The 20,000-nt window shown below is 43.5% G+C and overlaps 2 protein-coding genes across 2 annotated transcripts in view; both read right to left on the bottom strand.

The window, feature by feature from the left end:
* The window catches only part of pus7l (pseudouridine synthase 7 like), a 7,321-nt gene extending 6,055 nt beyond the window's left edge, over positions 1–1,266 (bottom strand). The window contains exon 1 of the mRNA XM_012830246.3: positions 6–1,266. Coding sequence (XP_012685700.2) covers positions 6–870 — 865 coding nt within the window. The 5' untranslated portion in view covers positions 871–1,266. The remainder of the gene's footprint in view (positions 1–5) is intronic.
* A 1,177-nt stretch (positions 1,267–2,443) lies between these two features.
* The window catches only part of twf1b (twinfilin actin-binding protein 1b), a 17,918-nt gene continuing 361 nt past the window's right edge, over positions 2,444–20,000 (bottom strand). The window contains exons 2-9 of the mRNA XM_031583242.2: positions 19,135–19,212; positions 18,463–18,641; positions 16,587–16,682; positions 13,786–13,890; positions 7,354–7,479; positions 4,911–5,061; positions 4,436–4,557; positions 2,444–4,111 (exon numbers count right to left, since the gene is read on the bottom strand). Coding sequence (XP_031439102.1) covers positions 3,950–4,111; positions 4,436–4,557; positions 4,911–5,061; positions 7,354–7,479; positions 13,786–13,890; positions 16,587–16,682; positions 18,463–18,641; positions 19,135–19,212 — 1,019 coding nt within the window. The 3' untranslated portion in view covers positions 2,444–3,949. The remainder of the gene's footprint in view (positions 4,112–4,435; positions 4,558–4,910; positions 5,062–7,353; positions 7,480–13,785; positions 13,891–16,586; positions 16,683–18,462; positions 18,642–19,134; positions 19,213–20,000) is intronic.

Here is a 20,000-nt window from a genome sequence, read left to right on the forward strand (position 1 = left end):
CTCACCAGTGTACGTGGGAGTGTCGTCTTCAACACCAGCATCCGCAGCTGATCTCTTCCTGTGTGGCTTGCCTTTCTCTCTTAACCTCACAGTGATGGCGCTGCCGTTCTGGTTGGCGAAGCACTTTGTCTCCACCAGTTTTCCAAATCTGCCCATGAGAAAATGATGCACAGAGGTCCTATGCTCCTTACTGGCGTCTGGTTTGAACGTGAACGTAGATCCAGTGACCTTGGCGTCTATGAACCTGAAGAAGTCCTCACAGTCTCCCTCAGACACGAGGCTGGAGAGCTTTTTGAAGTCGGGGTCTTCCTTCACGAGGATCTCTGCCTGGTTTGTTTCGGTCATCAGAAACGGGTAGTTGTGGCGTACGGCTCTGTGGACGTTGGCTCTCTGGGCTTTATCAGTGAACGTGCCCAGGGACAATTGTCCTTTTGCTGTCCTACCATCATCAAGCACAGGCGTACTGCCCTCGAGTCTCAAGGCAGTCGTGAAAAGTTCCAGCTGTTCAGACACTGAGCACCCCAAGATCACACTAAGATCAAAAGAATCTGACTGAAGCACCTCAGTGACATCACTGTCATCCGTGACTTGGTCAGTGCCGTCTTGAATGGTTGTGGTTTGCCCTGACCCGAGGCTGGATACTGTGTTCTCTTCAATCCTACGTCGTTTGGGATTGTGGCATTTTTCACTATCCTCGTGTACTTGGCCTGAGGGTGACCCACAGGTGGCTTTGGTAACCAGCTGACCGTGGATGTTTATTTCTGTCACGACAAAATCTTGGGTGCAGTTTTTAATGGTGCCCAGGAATCCCTCATGATTTGATAAGAATTTAGAGGGGACCACCGGCGCTATTAATGAGTCTTCCTCCATTCTGAAGAGAAACCGTTCACTGAGTAAACAAGCATAACCTTCAGTATTAGACTGCTTTACGCAATGACCTGTCTTCAGTTGAGTGGAGAGGCTGTGGATTTTGGATAGCTGAGTCGCATCTTGCCCGAACTGACTAGAATGTCATCAGTATGTTTTTAGCCACCACAACTAACGTTCGCCAACTTATTTGCGCGCAACGTACCATAGTCGAAGTTCATTCAGTCATTGTTCTGCCACAGACTTCTCAACTATTTAATAGTAATAGAAATGACTAATGTATGGGCTATATGTGCAAAGAAAAATGACACAAGATAAATAACTCTTTACCCTTCTAGCATACGTCTCGCATTCACATGTGCCGAAGTATGTTGGGTCAAGCCAGTGTATATCCGCATCACGTGGGTTATGTTCTTAAAGAGACAGTAGCCTATTTCATGCTACTAATAACACGACAAGGATCCTCTGTAGTGAAACACCACTAGGTTCGAACCGGTTTGAACAGGGTTGAGTAATTACAGTGCATGAAATGCCCTGTATTGTTATTGCTTCGTTTCTTATACTTATTATTACAGTGCATGAAATGCCCTGTATTGTTATTCATAGGCTTCTTATACTTCTTCTTCTTCTTCTTCTTACCGACTTCTGCGATTAATTCAGCTCGAACCGCTTAACGTAACTTCGTTCAAACTTTGTCGCGTAGGTCTTCCCATTGACTTACATTGGGCCATTATGACATCATAATAGGGTCATTAAACTGGCTTGCACCTGTGCTTCACTGACACCTGCGCCAAGGTTCCAAGGCTCCTCTTCTCTCTGTCCCTCTCCATTCAACTGTATAACTAGGAATATTAAGAGACACCTTCCATACTCTATACTTCCATTTTCTCTTTATCTCTCTCAGTCTACTTTCTCACACCATCTCTCTGCTTCACTCCATTTTTCTCTCCTTTCAATATTTTCTTTCTTCACTCTCTCTTTATCTCTTTATCCAGAGCCACTCTTGTTCACTCTTCGTTCTTTTCTTCTTTCTTTCTTCCACTCTTCTTTCCTTCGTCCACTCTTCTTTCCTTTCTTCTTTCCTTCTTCCACTCTTCTTTCCTTCTTTCACTCTTCTTTGCTTTCTTCTTTCCTTCTTCCACTCTTCTTTCTTTTCTTCTTTCCTTCTTCCACTCTTCTTTCCTTTCTTCACTCTTCTTTCCTTTCTTCTTTCCTTCTTCCACTTTTCTTTCCTTCTTCCTCTCTTCTTTCCTTCTTTTACTCTTCTTTCCTTTCTTCTTTCCTTCTTTCACTCTTCTTTCTTTTCTTCTTCCTTTCTTAACTTTTGCATTTCATGCACTGGTATTTCCTTCAGGAAATGCATTTTCTAGTTAGTTATGCATTATAAACATGCATTAATTTGTTTAGAAAATAGGCTAAATGCAATTATTTTAGTCACTTCACAAAAAATCTCCAGCTGGCCAGGATGACGTCATGCACCACATAATTTCCCATCTGGAACCAAAGACAACAAAATGGATATTGCCCACTTTCATTCATAAATGAAGAAACAATGAAAAGTCATTCTCAAAAATCGTTTTTTTTTCTTGTTTTTTTTATTATCTCATTTATACAATTTGATTTATTAAAAAAAAAAAAAAAAACCTTTGAGGCTTTACAAGACTAAGGTACGTCATCTGTAAAATGCATGATGCCCTGACAAAGGTTAAAGGTAATTAGTGGTTGATGACTCAGCAGGGTAATTAGTCTATCTGGGACTCCCAATCCCAATTCCCTTTCTGTAGTAGACATGCATCCAAAGCACTGTGTTTGTGATTGCAGCTGTTGTAGTAATGCTGTGAGGTGCTTAGCTGTGTGTGTGTGTGTGTGTGTGTGTGCGCGTGTGTGTGTGTGTGTGTGTGTGTGTGTGTGTGTGTGTGTGTGTCTGCCTGTGTGTGAGTGTGTGTGTTTGTGTGTGTGTGTCTGTCTGTGTGTGAGTGTGTGTGTTTGTGTGTGTGTCACAGTAGTGTAATGGACGAACAACCCCTCTGTACTCAAACAAACTTAGGCAAACATTTTCCCACTGGAAAAGAATGGCCACAGACACACACAAAAGTTAGTTCATGATCTTTAGATGATACACACCGCATGGGCTTATAGAAAAATAGTTTCTCTCAGCAGTAGAGATCTTTAGATGTGGAACGAGAACAACAAAGCACAGAAACAAGGGAGAAAACAAACACAAAGAACATAACCAGCATTAGCGTACCAAATATCTTAGAAAGATTGCTTTCTCTGTACAAAGGTCTTTTGTTAACAACAAATGGCTCAAAATTGTAAAAATCACACATGACTTAGTAAGACTTACAGTATACTAAAGGAACAATAAAAACAAAGAGAAAAACTTCCATACTTCCACAGAATGCTCTTGCTAGGGGGGGGGGGAAACAGATTGACCTCTGACCTTTTAGGTCATTATGGTCTTTCACATGGCTGACCCCACCCAACACCTGATCCCTGGAGGCCGACAGAGTTCAGAGGCCGTTGGGATTGCTTCCTGGTGCTTTATTGATTAACTCGCCTGATTCTTTTAGGTCCTGAAGTAATCAAAAGCTAATGCTCAACCGGAACACCAGGCACAATGGTTTTCTACCTGATCAAGGGGGCAGGGGCGAGCTAATCAATAAACATCCCAGAGGAAACACTGAAACCCAAGGACCTTGAGCGTTAGTGAGTGGACCTCTCCATGCCTTCAAATCAACATGGAGTCCTCGTCATAACATCACAAATGTGTGTGTCTGTGTGGATTTTTTTTTAAAGAATGGCTTCTATTCGAATGCAACGAAACACTCAGCAAGCGTATACATTCTTCAGGACCATATGCCATGTTTTACACGCTGTGCCCTATGAGTGACTGTGAGCGGCAGTCAAGTCACAGGTCTCCCATATTTGTTATAGCTTTGTGTGGTAATATCTGTGTGCATAGTTCGATCTACAGGATTGTGGTCTTATATAGGGTACTGGAAGGAGTCCTATTCAGCAAAGGGGTTATAGGATCTGGAATGTTCCATTGAGGACTGAATGGAAGTGGGAGGGGGGGGGGTTAATCATCATCATCCCCTGGTGCCCGTGTGATGCGCTGCCCCCCCCTCTTCCCCATTGGTCCCTTGGGCTTGGCGAAGGCCTGCTTGTGGGCGTGCTGTTTGGGGTGCACCTCCTCATACAGGAACTCACCCGTCAGCTCATCGCCATTATCAATCTCCAGCTGGAAGGAGAGGGAGAAGAAGTGGACAAAAAGGTAAACAAAATGCCTCAACCCAGATCTAATAGGAAATAATAAAATATTAGATAAATACATTTGTAAAAAAAACAGACAAACACATTCATTAATAAATAATAAATGGAAGTATTTTGAAAAGGCTGACTTCCAAAAAGACTGTGGTTGAGATATTAACAATATTTCATTGTGCAACACAGTTTGCCCACCAGGACTTAATCTTTTAAACCCCTCAATTCAAAACCCATTCCATAGGGCAGAATTAAAGAAAACAGCAATGGATTAGCAAATAGCAAACAGATTCATGTTTACCTTTTTGGCTATTTCAATGCGCAGGTTATTTTCCACTGTTTCTATCAAAGGGTTCTTGCAGCTGGAGTACAACATGCGCTCGCGGATACTGCACTTGTAGCCCGGCATCGAGTAAATAAACACTGCAAACAAACAAGCAGCAACGGCTCACATTTTTCATCATGTGCAAAACAATGACGACAGTAGTTCTAAATATAGCTTTGGTGGCAAACAACTGTCATCACGTTTCCCGCACTAACATAATACATTTGAAGGTGTAGTCTTTGATCCTGGCGAAAGGTTGTTGATATTTGAGCTCAGCAGGCAATAAAATGTACCCCTCCCTTCCAAGCTCATGAAGCGACGTTATTGATCGTATCCAATTCACTTTATTTGTTTAAAGCACACATTCGATGGACAGCTATTGGGACGTTCAGGTGAATTTCGCTAAACTTAAGTAATGAAGTATTCCTTTTTCCCTTTCCAGGTGTCTTACCTGTAGACTCCAGGTAATCCCCTTCGTGGGAGTGTTTGTACAGGAAGAAGTGGTATCTGGCCGCGTCCTTGGGGATCCTCTTGGGCAGGTCTCTGACCTCGGTGGGGGTGGTGCCCGACAGCTTAATGGACTCTTTTGGGAAGTCGATTTCCTGCAGATTGCAGATGTCAGTGATGCTCAAGGCCAAAACATATTTATCACTCCATAATGACGCCAACAACCAATCAATGCTTCATTAATCATTACATAAACATTGATTACTAAAAGGAAAGGAGCCATTCTGGCCAGCCATTATACAGCCCTTGTTACAGTGTAACTAAGTCATTTAGTACAGTCTAGCATATTAACAATGATTTATTTGATTTATTGATAAAACCCTTGTGACGAACCATTTGTTTTCAAGGGGGTCCTTAACACAAATACACAGAAAATACAATACATAAAACAAACGAATCAGCACAAACACACACACACACACACACACACATAGAGACAAACACACACACACACTAACACACACACACACACACACACACACACACACACACACGCACACAAACACACACACACAGACAAAAGACTAGCTCTCCGAGGCCCAGCCACTCCCACAAACACTGCTTCCTCAATTAACCCAAAATGCACGCAGTAAATGTACACATACTGATACAAATCCATATCTATATATTAGCATGCACCCACATATTAGAAACAAACTATTTCCATATCTTAAGTGTAATTAGAAGCAAGAGCAAGAGTGAGGAGAAGAGTTCTCTGTGAATTTAGTTTATTCCAATCTGATGAAGCTTTAAGTTTAAAGGCAAGTCGCCCAATTTCTTTAGAAATTTTGGGAACAAAGAAAAAAGGATGCTCAGTATACCTTACCATAGGATGACTTATATGGAATTTAAGTAAGAAGGATAGTTAAAGAAAATTTGTTTAAAAATAAACTGCAACTAGTGAAACTGTCTTCTAGATTTAGGTGTTAGCGGCTTTTAGCGACTCATATATGAAACAATGATGGGTTCTGCTCCTCAAAACAAATATAAACTATGATGAATATCAACTGTGAAATAATTATTAACTGAAATTATTATTTCTTAACTTAAATTGGAATTTATTTTCATTATAACTGAATTAATTCATCAGTACAGAGACTGTCAATCAAGTCCATTTACCAACTGATAACGAATGTGTTCAACTGTAGGCCCTGGTTAAAGAGGGTATAATGTGAAGGGTTCTTGCCATTCTTGAAAGGCTATAAATACTCATGATTCAACCAAACAGTCCTGGCTGGTCGGGGAAGCGTGCTAGGCTAAAACCTTACGAATTGCGTGCTCATGTTATCCATCCTTAATCCTCTGGATGAAACCTGTTCACAGCATGAATAGAGATCTCAATTACTCCGACCCTGCGTCAATCCGGCCGATGAAAACAAGGCCATTCAAGCGAAGGTGGATCAAGATCCAATGACAAATTGCTGTCATGAATTTTCCTTCGGCACACCCTGAACACACAGAGAAGCCTTTTGTCTCGGAGTGCAACATCTGTGCTTTGAGTATTATGGGCTTCCAACCGAGCCCTGCTGACGGACACATCATCCATCTGCAACTCTGAGCTCCGCTGACGAACACATCATCCATCTGCAACTCTGAGCTCCGCTGACGAACACATCATCCATCTGCAACACTGAGCCGTGTCCTTGTGGAGTTATAAGTAATATCAGAGATATTTTGCAAATGGCCTAGATGTCCCTAAATAATTTGAGAATAAAATATATTCCCATAGAAAAACAACCACAACAAGTAGACATTATCAAATTCCCCAATAAATCTATTCAGCGCACCTGCCGGTGGAAAGGTGTTGGCCTAAGCTCCACTACGGAGTGAGAAGGTGAAGAGAGATTCAGTGCACCTGGGTGCCCCGGTAGGAAATCTACAAGTGACAGGGTTTGTGTTCACAGCATTTGGAACTAACTGTGCACACTGACCAGAGTACCTGTCTCACAGCATTATAAACTACCTGTGCACACGGACCAGAGTACATGTCTGATAAGGGGTCACCACTGGTGTGATGGGGAAAGCACTGGAGGTCCCCACTGGTGTTGGACGGGACACATACAGAGAAGGATGCCAAGGGACTTGATCAGTAGGGGGTCATCATCCAGACGAAGTCAAAACTAAGTCACACATCTTAAAAGGTCTGGTCTAGCAATAACCTTTAGTCATAACACTTGAATAGAGGGACTCAAAGGTGGTTGTTTTGTTTATTGCAAAGAAACTCATTGTTTCCTCGCTAGCCAAATGTATTTGGCCTTTTTGACCCTAGTTTCCATGGAGTCTCAGCTGGAGTGGGGTAGAACAAACACAAACAGACCTCTGCTATGTGGAGGTGAAGAGAAGAGAAGAGAAGAGAAGAGAAGAGAAGAGAAGATATGTTCACTCACTAGCTGGACGTAGTTGATCTTCTTGGCCCTGAACTGCTCCATGGCGTGGATAGCGTCCCTCTGCATGGGAAAAGAAATGCCCTGGAGAGTCTGGTGCTTGCCTTCCATACTCGTGTCCGTCTGTACCTGCAGAGGGTCAGAACAGTGTGACTGTGACTGAGACATTCATTCATTCACTCTTTTCACTACCAATTCATTCATTCATCTAGCCATGCGTATATTCACGCATTCACTCATTTACATTCATTTCCTAGTTCACTTATTTTCAAATGCATTTTAGCAATCATTTGTCTATTCATTCGGTCTGTAATTCATTCATTTAACCATCCATTCATTCATCTTTCAACACTCATTCATTTTGTATTATCCATCCACACCCTTCTTCCAAGTCAGTAACAATGAGAACACAACCAGCCATGTGTAAACAGCTCACAGCGGTTTGTTTTTCTGACAAAGCAATGACTTTGTCCAGAGGCAGGACACCATCCATCAGTGTGTGAGTCTAATGACCTTAGCTCCATTACCAGTTGAGCACAGTAAACCTATTCACACCCCTTGCCCCTGAATGGACAGGCAGAGACAATATTGTCTATAACAGTAAAGACAGAGTAAACTACACAGACCCTATAACTTCATTCCTACAGTACATCATCCACTTAGTTAACAACACATTTAGGGAAATCTGGTTATATTCAATGGCTGCCAGTGGCTAGCCAAGTAACTCCTGCATCAGTGACTCACGAGTGCTTCATGAATGAGGGAAACAACAGGGGAACTGCTCTGGATGTCAAGATGGAGGGACACTAACACTGAGTTAGAGGGGGCTCTCCAACAGGTCTCTACCCTGAACTCTGAAGGTTCTCTGTAAACAAATTGTTATAAGCCACATTCTTAACATGTTGATATAAAACGCTGGACGGTAAAGAGATACCAAAAGCAGCAGGGGAACAGGTGAACAGCTCTGGATGTGGGGACAGAGGGGTGTGTGACTAAGGCAAGGGAGAAGAGTTCTCTAACAGGTCACTTAACAAACATTATGAACTCTACTATGAACCTATTTTCCTGTGGAGAAACACACCAATAGTTTGGATTTTGGGAAAGGTTCTATGTTTGGGTTCTAGATTACAACATCTCATAAAGCTTAATAGAACATACTATTTCGACATAGCACATTTGTATATTCTTAATATAAAAATCTGTTAGATTAAGGGATTTCAAAAGGTTCCTTTAAGGACCTCATTTAACTATGAGTAGAATATTGAAGTGTCCCACTGTAAGAACTAGAACATTCCATGGTTCTCTTAAAAGAAAATGCAATGTTGTTTTTTTAAGTAGTGGGGACTGGCAACCCCTGGCTCCCCTGCGCTGACCCAAACTACACACACTTGTGAACTATCTGCACTCACTGTGTATTTACAACAGTGATGCACAGGAACGCACGCCACACACAGGACTGGGCAGGGGTTTCCCAAAAGCATTGAAAGCCAAAGTAGTTTGTAGAAATCCCTCTTATGAGTCATATTACAATTTCAAAGCTTATTCCGAAAGCATCGTAACTTAAGTTGTACTTGAAAACGCTTTCTATCTCCCTACAGGTGTGCACATGTGTTATGCAAAATAACACACACGCATAATGTTTGTCGTGCATAATGTTTGGACTGTTTCATTTGATCACACTGCACCTATACATCTGAACTCTGCCAGATGAAGTCTGTGGGTCACAAAGACTGGTTTTGCTGTGCATAAAGAGATGTATTGTGAACACATACTTCAGTTCAAAAATCCCCTTCTGTTGCAAAAAAATATATATTATATTATGCAAATATCATCCACACAGGAGAAGGAAACACCAGAGGTTTTTTTCCCCACTGTAAATGGGCTACTTTAACCACCTGATAACAACATTTATCTGAATCTCTCTGATGAACGTTGTTTGGCAGAAGGAATCGTGCTTCCTGAATACTCTGGGCCACCCACAAACTAATTTGCCCTAGTTTCGCCCTAAACACAGTGCAGAAACTGCCTTGGTAAAGACAACCAATGACCTCCTTTGCGCGGCTGATGCTGGACTACTTTCCATACTCATCCTCCTGGACCTCTGTGCAGCCTTTGACATGATTTCTCATCGGCTTCTCCTAGAAAGTCTAGCCAACTGATGGTATTTTTAAGTACCAAAAGCTTGGTGGAGACTCAGTCTGAGAAGGCTTTTATTCTTGCAATGATGCATCAATGGAGAGAGGGAGGCTTCACTCTACAAGATTCACCCCATAGCCCCGACCCTCCATGAATATGTATCATATGTCTGCTACCTCTGAGACAGGACATTTTACACTGTTGGTTTCACAGGGGAAATTGTTGATTAGTAAATGTCTCAGAGGCCTGTATTCATGGGGGTGGGGGTATAAGGAATACACATATAGCAGAAACCCTTACATTTTAACCTAAGTATTGATTATTATCATCATTATTAACTCTGATCCTTAATTCTTATTTGCATCTCCTTCTCAACACTGGAGTCAATGGCAGTTTACATCAGTGGTTCGTGCCCGTCCTCTCTCACAGGACACAGTTGGTCCAAATAATGAGATGCAAGTCAGAGAGTTCAGCTGCAACCAAAGGGGTTCCCCAGGGCTCGGTTTTGGGGCCTCTCCTATCTATCCTATCTCTCTCCCCTCCTCCATCTCCCCCCACTGGGCAATATCTTTCGACAAGTTGTTGAATTAAACTGTTACGCTGATGACACTCAGCTTTACATGTCTACAAAGCCCACTGCCTGTCATCCTCCCAGCATGACTATCACCTGTCTTCATGACATCAACTCAAATGATCGGAATCTAAACAGCCACTCGTTGGCTCTAAATCAGCTCTTGCAAAGATGAACACTTTCAGCCTCTCCTTAGATGGCTGCACCCTGTTCCACTCAGGTTAAGAGCCTTGGTGTCATCCTGGACAGTAACTTTTCTTTCTCCAGTCATATAAACACTTTCTCCCGGATTGCCTTTTTCCATCTGCGAAACATCTCCAGACCCTGTTTTAACATGACACTCCATATAAGTCTTAGTCAATGCTCTGGTCACTACTGCAATGTGATTCTGGCAGGTATCCCCAACAAATGGTTTACCGACTTCAACTTACGCAGAACTCTGCAGCACAGATTTGTACACGTTCAGAGTCGACTGAACATGCCACACCCTTGCAGATTAAATTCTATTAATTATTATTTATATAATAATTATTATTAACATTTAAAGCTCTTCATGATCGTTCCCCTGTTTATCTCACAGACCTCCTTCAGACTTAAGGAATCACACTTCCTGTGGTCTTCATCAGAAGGTCTACTAGCACTACCAGCCATCACCCTCAACACAAGGGGCACCAGGGCCTTCTCCTCTGCTGCACCCATCACCCTCAACACAAGGGGCTCCAGGGCCTTCTCCTCTGCTGCACCCATCACCCTCAACACAAGGGGCTCCAGGGCCTTCTCCTCTGCTGCACCCATCAACCTCAACACAAGGGGCACCAGGGTCTTCTCCTCTGCTGCACCCAAACTCTGTAGCTCACTTCCCCCTCACATCTCACATTAAAACATCTTATTTTATACTGCCACACTGATTTGAACTCCTTGCTGAGCTGTGCTCTGTTGCGTATTGCATGACTTACTGTTGTTTGTCCTGATGTTTTACTGGGTGTTTTGTTACTTATTCTATGTTTTATGTACTGTTCTACTGTAAGATGACCTTGAGTAAATGAAATGAATATCACTAAATGAGGTGATTTGTGTGTGTGTGTGTGTGTGTGTTGGCCCTCTCAAAGAAGGTTTATTCTTAAGTTAAATATGCGTAAGTACGTACGATGCACGTATGTGCTATGAAGAAGGAAGGCAGCTGTGACGTCAGCTGATAACATTACATTAAATTAATAAATAAATAAAGTAAACGTGAATGAAAGACGCCATGTAGATGTGTTATTATTATTATTAGAGTTATTATTAGTGCTGTCATTGTTGTTATTATTCATAATACCATATGATAAAACATGAGAAGAGGGATTGTTATTGAGATGCTTTGAAGTTTCCCACTCTACCTGCCTTACACAGGATCAGGCTTGTACTGTCCCAGCCCCAGCCCCACCCCCACCCCCACCTCACCACCCACTCATGCCTGCGCTTAATAAAAGCCGCCTCTTGGCGAATGAATACTAACTGTGTCAAAGCCTCTTTGGTCTCAACTGCACATGCAGATTAGTGTAGTATTATCTCCTCTGCACAGCAGTCTGATCAGAGGGGCTGGGGGGGGGGGGGGGAGTGGCAGGGGGCTGGTAGCAGGAGTGAGGGGTGGGCATAGGAGTGCGGTGGGGGCAGGAAGAGGAGTGTGTGTGTGTGTGTGTGTGTGTGTGTGTGTGTGTGTGTACGTGTAGGGGTGGGGTGGGGTGTGGGCGGGGGTGGATGGAGCGGCAGGGGGCTGTGGGCAAGAGTGAGGGGGTGGGGGTGGGCATAGGAGTGAGGTGGGGGCAGGAAGAGGAGTGTGTGTGTGTGTGTGTACGTGTGTGTGTGTGTGTGTGTGTGTGTGTGTGTGTGTGTACGTGTAGGGGTGGGGTGGGGTGGGGTGTGGGCGGGGGTGGATGGAGCGGCAGGGGGCTGTGGGCAAGAGTGAGGGGGTGGGGGTGGGCATAGGAGTGAGGTGGGGGCAGGAAGAGGAGTGTGTATGTACATGTAGGGGGGTGGGGGTGGGCTGGTGCTGGTAATATCTAGCTTTGCAGCTGGCTGGACCGAGTTGATTAGCATATCTCAAGGGCCAATGGGCAGCCTTGGCGCGACCATGCCCTTTTATGGGCAGTGGTGTGTCTGTTTAGTGTTGTGTCGAGGAGCGTGTCATGCAAAAGTGCTTGTCTGTGTGTATGTGTGTTTATGCATGCATGCGTGTGTGTGTGTGCAAAAGTGCTTTTCTGTGGGCAGGAGCAAAGTAATTTGAGCTCGGTGTGTGTATGTGTCTGTGTGTGTGTGTGTGTGCAAACGTATGCAACTGTGAATGAGTGTATGCACACAAACGTGTGTGAATATGCATGTCTGTGTGTGTGTGTGTGTGTGTGTATGTGTGCATCTACAGTATGTGTGTGGGTGTGCATGTGTGCATGTGCGTGCGCGCACATGTGTGTATGTATGCATCTATGTGTGTGTATGCATGTGTGTGTGCATCTATGTGTGTGTGTGTGTGAGCATTAGTGTATGTGTGTGTGTGTGTACGTGTGTGTGTTTGCATAAACTCTGCGCGAGCATGTTTATTTCAAGAAGTCCATAACAGCGAGGTTGTCCTATTCCCGACAGGCCATAATTAGACAGTAAATTGGTTGAGTGTAAAAGAATGCAAACAGCCAAGATCACTGCTTATTTGTTTCTTTGCAAGCATCAGCACATTTCCCAGGCCTCGTCCGTGTTCCTCTTTAGTGCTCATTTGCAATGTGCCATCCTGGAGTGTGTGTGTGTGTGCGTGCGTGTTTGTGTGTGTGTGTGTGTTTGTGTGTGTGTGTGTGTGTGTGTGTGTGTGTGTGTGTGTGTGTGTGTGTGTGTGTGTGTGTGTGTTTGTGTGTGTGCAATCCTGGAGCAGAGAGACAGAAAATCCATCATTCCCATTGGCATCACCGAGCAGACAGTGAGGTGCCTGAAAGTGGGACAGTGCTTTTGCCATTTAGCCCAATACAATAAACAAAATCAATGCACTCACTACACTGAGCTCCCTCTGCTTGCTTTAAAGGGCTCATCATCATGATCTCGTCTGGCCTTGACTTGCTCCTGCATCTTTGGTGTGTCTGTGTGTGTGTGCGTGTGTGTTTGTGCATGCGTGTGTGTGTGTGTGTGTGTGTGTGTGTGTGTGTACAGTCTTGAGTGGGTGGGGGGGAAGAAGAGAAATAGAGGGAGAGTGTGTGTGTGCACATCCCACTCAAGTCTAAGAGGTCAAGCGGGGGACAGGAAATAAGGATGAATGTGGACGAACACAGAGAATGTCTGTCTCACAGTTCCAATAGCGCAACATTTCAACCAATAGGTCTTCATCAGGACATGCCAAATAAAGACCCATGGTCAAATAATAGCACAAATAAACTTGTGAAAACTGTATCTGTGTTACACTGCTTTGCTATAAGAGGAAGACATTGGGAACACATATTGTTACGAGAAGAAAGAGAGGGTGAAAAGATGAATGAATGAATGAATGAATGAATGAATGACATGATGTACAAATCTGTTCTTACATAATGTAGATTTGTAACTTAGCTGTTACAACAAGGTAGTAACAACGGGTTCACGGGTTCGATATCCAGGAAACGAACACACACTGATACAAATGTAATAAGCCAATACAATATAAATGTCCTAATAAACAAATAAAATATAAATGTAATAGTAAACAAATAAAATAAATAAAAACATAAATTTACCTCATTGAGTTTGATCTTTCTCAGCTCCTCCTCCGCATAGGAGAGTGGCTGTGGGGCTGCCTGGGAGACCAAGTACTTCCTGTATCCGCTCAGGGACACATCATCCTGGGGAAACAGAGAGAGCACCGTCACCTTTGTGTGCGTGCGTGTGTGTGTGTGTGTGTGTGTGTGTGTGTGTGTGTGTGTGTGTGTGTGTGTGTGTGTGTGTGTATGTGTGTGTGTGCCGATGGATGAACTACACTAGAGGGTGTCAGTGCTCCCGAGGACCTCCTGCCCCGCATGTGGTTTCCATCTCTCCATGACCACACTCCACACACGTCAGCTGAGCCAATGGCTGTCAAAGGCAGGGACAGCATGAGCTCGTGTCAAGAGCGAAGCAACCGCAAGCGACTCAAGAATGGAGGAGTTTTAACCAAATAAGGGTCGGCTCTGGGCGGTCTGTTTACTACACACACTCTGGCTCCAGAAAAAACACTTACTGCACACAATCTGGCTTCAATTTGAACACGGCACTTTGTCATTTTGAAACATTTTGGCTTAATGTCCGTGTAAAGGAAAGGCTTGAAAACATGCTCTCCTCGCTTTTCACACTCAGCTCACTGAGCTGCTCACACCTGATTTAGTAAATCAAGAGTATTTGTAATAAAAAAAAAACTTCCCACGAGGAAGATAGAAAACCTCTGAACTATACCATCCAGGGAAGGCACACACACACTACTGTCCATCTGTAGTGCAAAAGTAAACGTTGAAATGTTAATCAATTCAGCTCCATGTTTAACCACGTCAGTGTAGTACAGAGTTTGCATACATTTGCACAGTCTGATAGTTGCTCGCGGCTTCAAATATCACTCTTTGCATGTGGCCATTGTAAACATACACGCAGACACGTGTTGCATTCATCAAATCACTACAGTATGTGGCCATTGTGAACATACACGCAGTCATTGCATTTATCAAATCACTACAGTATCTTGAAGACCCATAAAACCTTCAGTTTTTACCTTTCCTTCAGTGTGTTATGTAGCTTTCCTTTAGTGTGTTATGTAGCTTTCCTTTAGTGTGTTATGTAGCTTTCCTTTAGTGTGTTATGTAGCTTTCCTTTGGTGTGTTATGTAGCTTTCCTTTGGTGTGTTATGTAGCTTTCCTTTAGTGTGTTATGTAGCTTTCCTTTAGTGTGTTATGTAGCTTTCCTTTAGTGTGTTATGTAGCTTTCCTTTAGTGTGTTATGTAGCTTTCCTTTAGTGTGTTATGTAGCTTTCCTTTAGTGTGTTATGTAGCTTTCCTTTAGTGTGTTATGTAGCTTTCCTTTAGTGTGTTATGTAGCTTTCCTTTGGTGTGTTATGTAGCTTTCCTTTAATGTGTTATGTAGCTTTCCTTTAGTGTGTTATGTAGCTTTCCTTTAATGTGTTATGTAGCTTTCCTTTGGTGTGTTATGTAGCTTTCCTTTGGTGTGTTATGTAGCTTTCCTTTGGTGTGTTATGTAGCTTTCCTTTAGTGTGTTATGTAGCTTTCCTTTAGTGTGTTATGTAGCTTTCCTTTGGTGTGTTATGTAGCTTTCCTTTAGTGTGTTATGTAGCTTTCCTTTGGTGTGTTATGTAGCTTTCCTTTGGTGTGTTATGTAGCTTTCCTTTAGTGTGTTATGTAGCTTTCCTTTAGTGTGTTATGTAGCTTTCCTTTAGTGTGTTATGTAGCTTTCCTTTGGTGTGTTATGTAGCTTTCCTTTAGTGTGTTATGTAGCTTTCCTTTGGTGTGTTATGTAGCTTTCCTTTGGTGTGTTATGTAGCTTTCCTTTGGTGTGTTATGTAGCTTTCCTTTAGTGTGTTATGTAGCTTTCCTTTGGTGTGTTATGTAGCTTTCCTTTGGTGTGTTATGTAGCTTTTTTGTGCATGTAAATGGTCTGCAAGCCCAAAGGACACACCAGAGTGAGTAACGCTCTCATGCAGAAACCATTTTCTCAGCTGACTGAAATGTCATCATTTGAATTCCAGCACTTTTCCTTTGTTACAAGATGATGCAATCTCATAACACAATCCTTTCTGCCTGGCTGGCTGACCAGTCGGAGCACACTGGGCTCATCGGGAGGGGAGGCTTTAAGACAGTGCAGCTCTACCGGAGTGCTTCAGCCAGAGGGTGGATAGAGATGCACAGTATGAGAAATAAAATGTGTTTTTGGAACACTGAAGCATGTAAATCTATTCTAGTACACTCCAAAAATAAAATGATGAACATTGAAAATGAGCATGATAGGTCCTCTTTAAATGTTTTCTCTGCAAATCATCCAGGAGAAATTTTATGTACAAACCACAACATGTCTTAATAAAGGTGGTGTGCCAAGACAATGATTTTATATATATTTTTTTGTCCAACTCTCACCCTCTATCCCAACCTACCCCCCCCCCCCCCCCCCCCCCCCCCCCCCCCCCCCCCCCCCCCCCCCCCCCCCCCTCTCTCTTTCAAAATGCCTGCATAGAATGCTTGCCAGCTCACTTGACTGTTTTCCCGCCAGCACCCCTCTGTTGCCGACCAGCCTCAGCACCCTGGCAACCAGGCGGCAACGCTTGTCACCACCCCTCACGGCGCTCAAACAAGCTGAAAAAAGAGTATTTTGGCCAGAAACAGTGTGTGAGTGTTTGCTTAACTTCCAAAAGCCTCTCTGCCTGCCAAGCAGCACACTGTGCACTGCGGAGACCAAACCGTGTATCCCTGCCTTGTGCAAACTCTTGGACAACGCTGGAGAGGGGCTCTCTCGAGGAGTTTTGGAGGCAGACAGAATTGAGAAGTTCATGAGTAACGTGACTTACCTTCGCCGTGCCAAAAACTTCATCTTTGATATGTCCTCCGCCAAACTCCTTCTTCACGGTGGCTCGTGTGGCAGCGTAAAGCATCTTCTGTCGAACCTATAGGCCAAGAAACAAACAACACATGGAGAACCACTAGAACTTAGCAAAACAATGACTTGGCATGGCGACACACACGACCAATCGCCAGAGTTTCTGGCACGGATCCATCAGATTTGCTTCTATCAGGGAAGTGCCTTAGGCGCCACAGAGGCACACCGCTCTTCACACTTCCTGTACAGTGCGGCATCATTGATGTTTAGTATTGACGCTAGCAAACACACTTGTTGGTGACTAGAGAGTCTGTTCTCCTCTCCACATCCATGTAGCTTGTTTGGCAGTAGAGTACATTCATAATCAATCAGAACACAATGTATTCTTTTATCATTTGGATATTTGGAATATGGATTTTAGAATATAGAATTTAGCAAAAAGCAGACATTTTGATAAAAAAGGTATTCAGTGGAGTAACTCCTATGTGTCATTCTGGTCCTCTGCTGGTTTGGCATTTGTATACTATATACTATATACTATAACAGAGAGGGAATGAGTATTAGAACACAGAGGGGAGTTTAACCAACAATGTGTGAGGTATTTGAATACCTCCACGCTGCAGTATCACTGAATAAACATATCACATGGAGTTGGCCTGTACTTAGACCGTTGGCTTCCAAACCCCTGTAATTAGCCTCATTTTACAGACATCACACATGCACCATTCTCTCTCTCCCCCCCCCTCCTCTCTGCACGTGCTCTTTAAGAACGGGAGTCAGTCATTTGCAGAGCCTGAAATAACCTGGTGATCCACTAGACTGCACAGGGTGCCACAGTTCCCATAAGGGTACCACAGGGAGGTCACATCTACGCTACGCTACACACTCATAAGTCTACATGATTTGCATGGGGGAGATTACATCAAAGAGTCCTATTGGACCGTGGCGGGCAGAGAGCTCCGCAGTGACATTTGGGGAACAAAAATCCTCTCATGCGCTTGTCTCAAGCAGGCCGTGAAATGAATCTTTCTGTTTAGCTGGTCTACCTGTTGGTTGGCTCAAGGACTATGCTGAAGTTCAAAATAATGAATCAGAAAAAGAAGGACTAACTGTCATTGTCACATGCTGTCAATGTTGATTGAAAAGCACATTACTATGGTCACTGCTCTGACACAGAAAGAGCATCAGAAGGAGCTCCAGGCCAACAGCTCTCAATATGGGGCATGTTTCCCCAAAGAGTCGTTGAACATCTACCGTAGTTAAATGATAGAGAGACTATCGTTTAGAACACTCTCTCTCCACGGTTACCACAGTAGTTGCGCAAATACGCTTTCGAGAAACGCAGTCATGAATCGTAGACATTAAAACATTTTACAAATGAGTTTCTCTCTTTAAAGGTCCAGTGTGTGGTTTTTAGTGCCATCTAGTGGTGAGGTTTCTGAGTTGCAACCAGCTGTGTACCCTTCCCTTTACAAGCGTGTGCGAGTACCTATATGGTGACCGTCAAATGCCATAAAAACATGGTGGCGCAACATGGCCGACTTCGTGGAAGAGGTCCCGCTCCAAAAACCAACATCACAACATAATCCAAACACTCCAAAAAAAATCATAACATAATCCAAAAAAATTCCAGAGCTGCTTTCTATCCTCAACAAGAACATACAAATCACAGCTTCTATGTTTTGTGTGTCTCTCTCTGCTGAGTAATTAAGGACTTCTCTGCAACGTAGTTCTCTAATGTAATGTCACTTGTTGCTTTCTTATATAAGAAGTAGACCAGGATAGTTATTTAATTAAGTCTTAAGTCTTAAAATAAGTAGTGGCCGTGAGTTGAAATGGGGACCTACGGGAGAAGGGTCAGGTGACCAGGCCAGGAAGATCCACTCGTAGCCCTGGTTGTTGGTGGAGTCTAGCCGGTACAGGAGGTAGGAAGGCATGTCCTCCTGAAGCAGAGGCATCACGTAGGCGTCATACTCCTGGTCCCATTTCTTGGAGGCCTTCTTGGTGCCGCCCAAAACTAACTGCTCTGAGAGGAGCGAGGAGAGAGGAGGTGGGGGTTGAGCCAGTACATAAACACACATGACAAGATCTGTCTTTTAATGCGGCTGTAGATACAGCACAGGTTTAATCTCAGCCTGACTGATAGTGTTATTCTTTTGACATTACAATTAAGACTGGAAGGTGTGAGCGAGAAATACTTCAATGACTCAATCTGGTGGATCAAGTAACTTGATAGCCATGCGGCCATCTTTATCCTTTAACTTTAAAATCGAGACTTTATGACAACAGGCCAGTGCATATTTTGCCTTTCTCTCTTCTCCTTCCCACAAATTAATACCATATGCAAAACAATCAGGCCTGCTGTCAGCAGTGCCAATTTCTGTGCCAACACTTCTGTCCAACGCATATCCTATGTAAAGCCTCTGTTCAGGCTGAAAGAAGTTAACATATGGTACAAATAGTATTTGTTAGTTAAATGTAAACATTTGGAAATGGATTTGGTTTGATGGACAGCTTACCACTTTGAATGTCGATCTTTATCAGTCGGTAGTCTCCGTTCCGCGCCTTGGCAAAGACATCTCTCACTTCCCGTGTCGCTGCAACAGCAGAGCGAGGGAGGACTTCGGTTAAGCCCTTTGGGGGGGGGGGGGGGGGGGACTCAAACAATGCAATCATTCAGTCCTCAAAACAAACAAACCGGCTGTCAAACGAGCTGAATGTCACCCTCGCCAGTGAAAAAAATGAGGCCGTCTATCAATCTCCAAATAAGGAAGAAAAGACAAAACAAACCACGAACGCATCAGCGATGACAATGTCTGTCATACAAGGATTAACAGGGAAGGTGTGATTGACCTGCATACTAAATGTGAGTGTTTCACTCAACAGCATGTTACGGCATGACACAGATTAGAATTAACTCGTGTCGAGCGTCCTAAGTGCGATAACAGAGCCAAATTATGTTGTCAATTCACTGATTGACTTTAAAAGTATGCCGAAAAACCGTGGCTTTGTTACGGCAACGACCAAAACATTAGTGCTGATGTTATCAAGTCTAAATATAGGTGTTACATAAACGATTTCACAGTTGACATGACATCTTCTCTTCAAAACATCTCACTAAACCGTTACATGGCCAGAAGCCCGTTGGCACTACCCCCCACCCCCCCCCATGGCAACCTCGAAATCCTTCATAAAAAGATGAACAGAGAAGAGGAAAAGACTAATATAGGATGGGCTGATGACCACAGAATTACTCTAGACCTTTGGATCGTGCTATCTGCAAGACTATAAAAGATAAACGATTCCTGCGCACCGTGGCTCTGGCGGTCTGGACAATGTTAATGAATGGAACAGCGCTTTAGAATGTCCATATTAGTGCAACTAA

This window comes from Clupea harengus, chromosome 16 (genome assembly GCF_900700415.2).
Source record: "Clupea harengus chromosome 16, Ch_v2.0.2, whole genome shotgun sequence".
NCBI lineage: Eukaryota > Metazoa > Chordata > Actinopteri > Clupeiformes > Clupeidae > Clupea > Clupea harengus.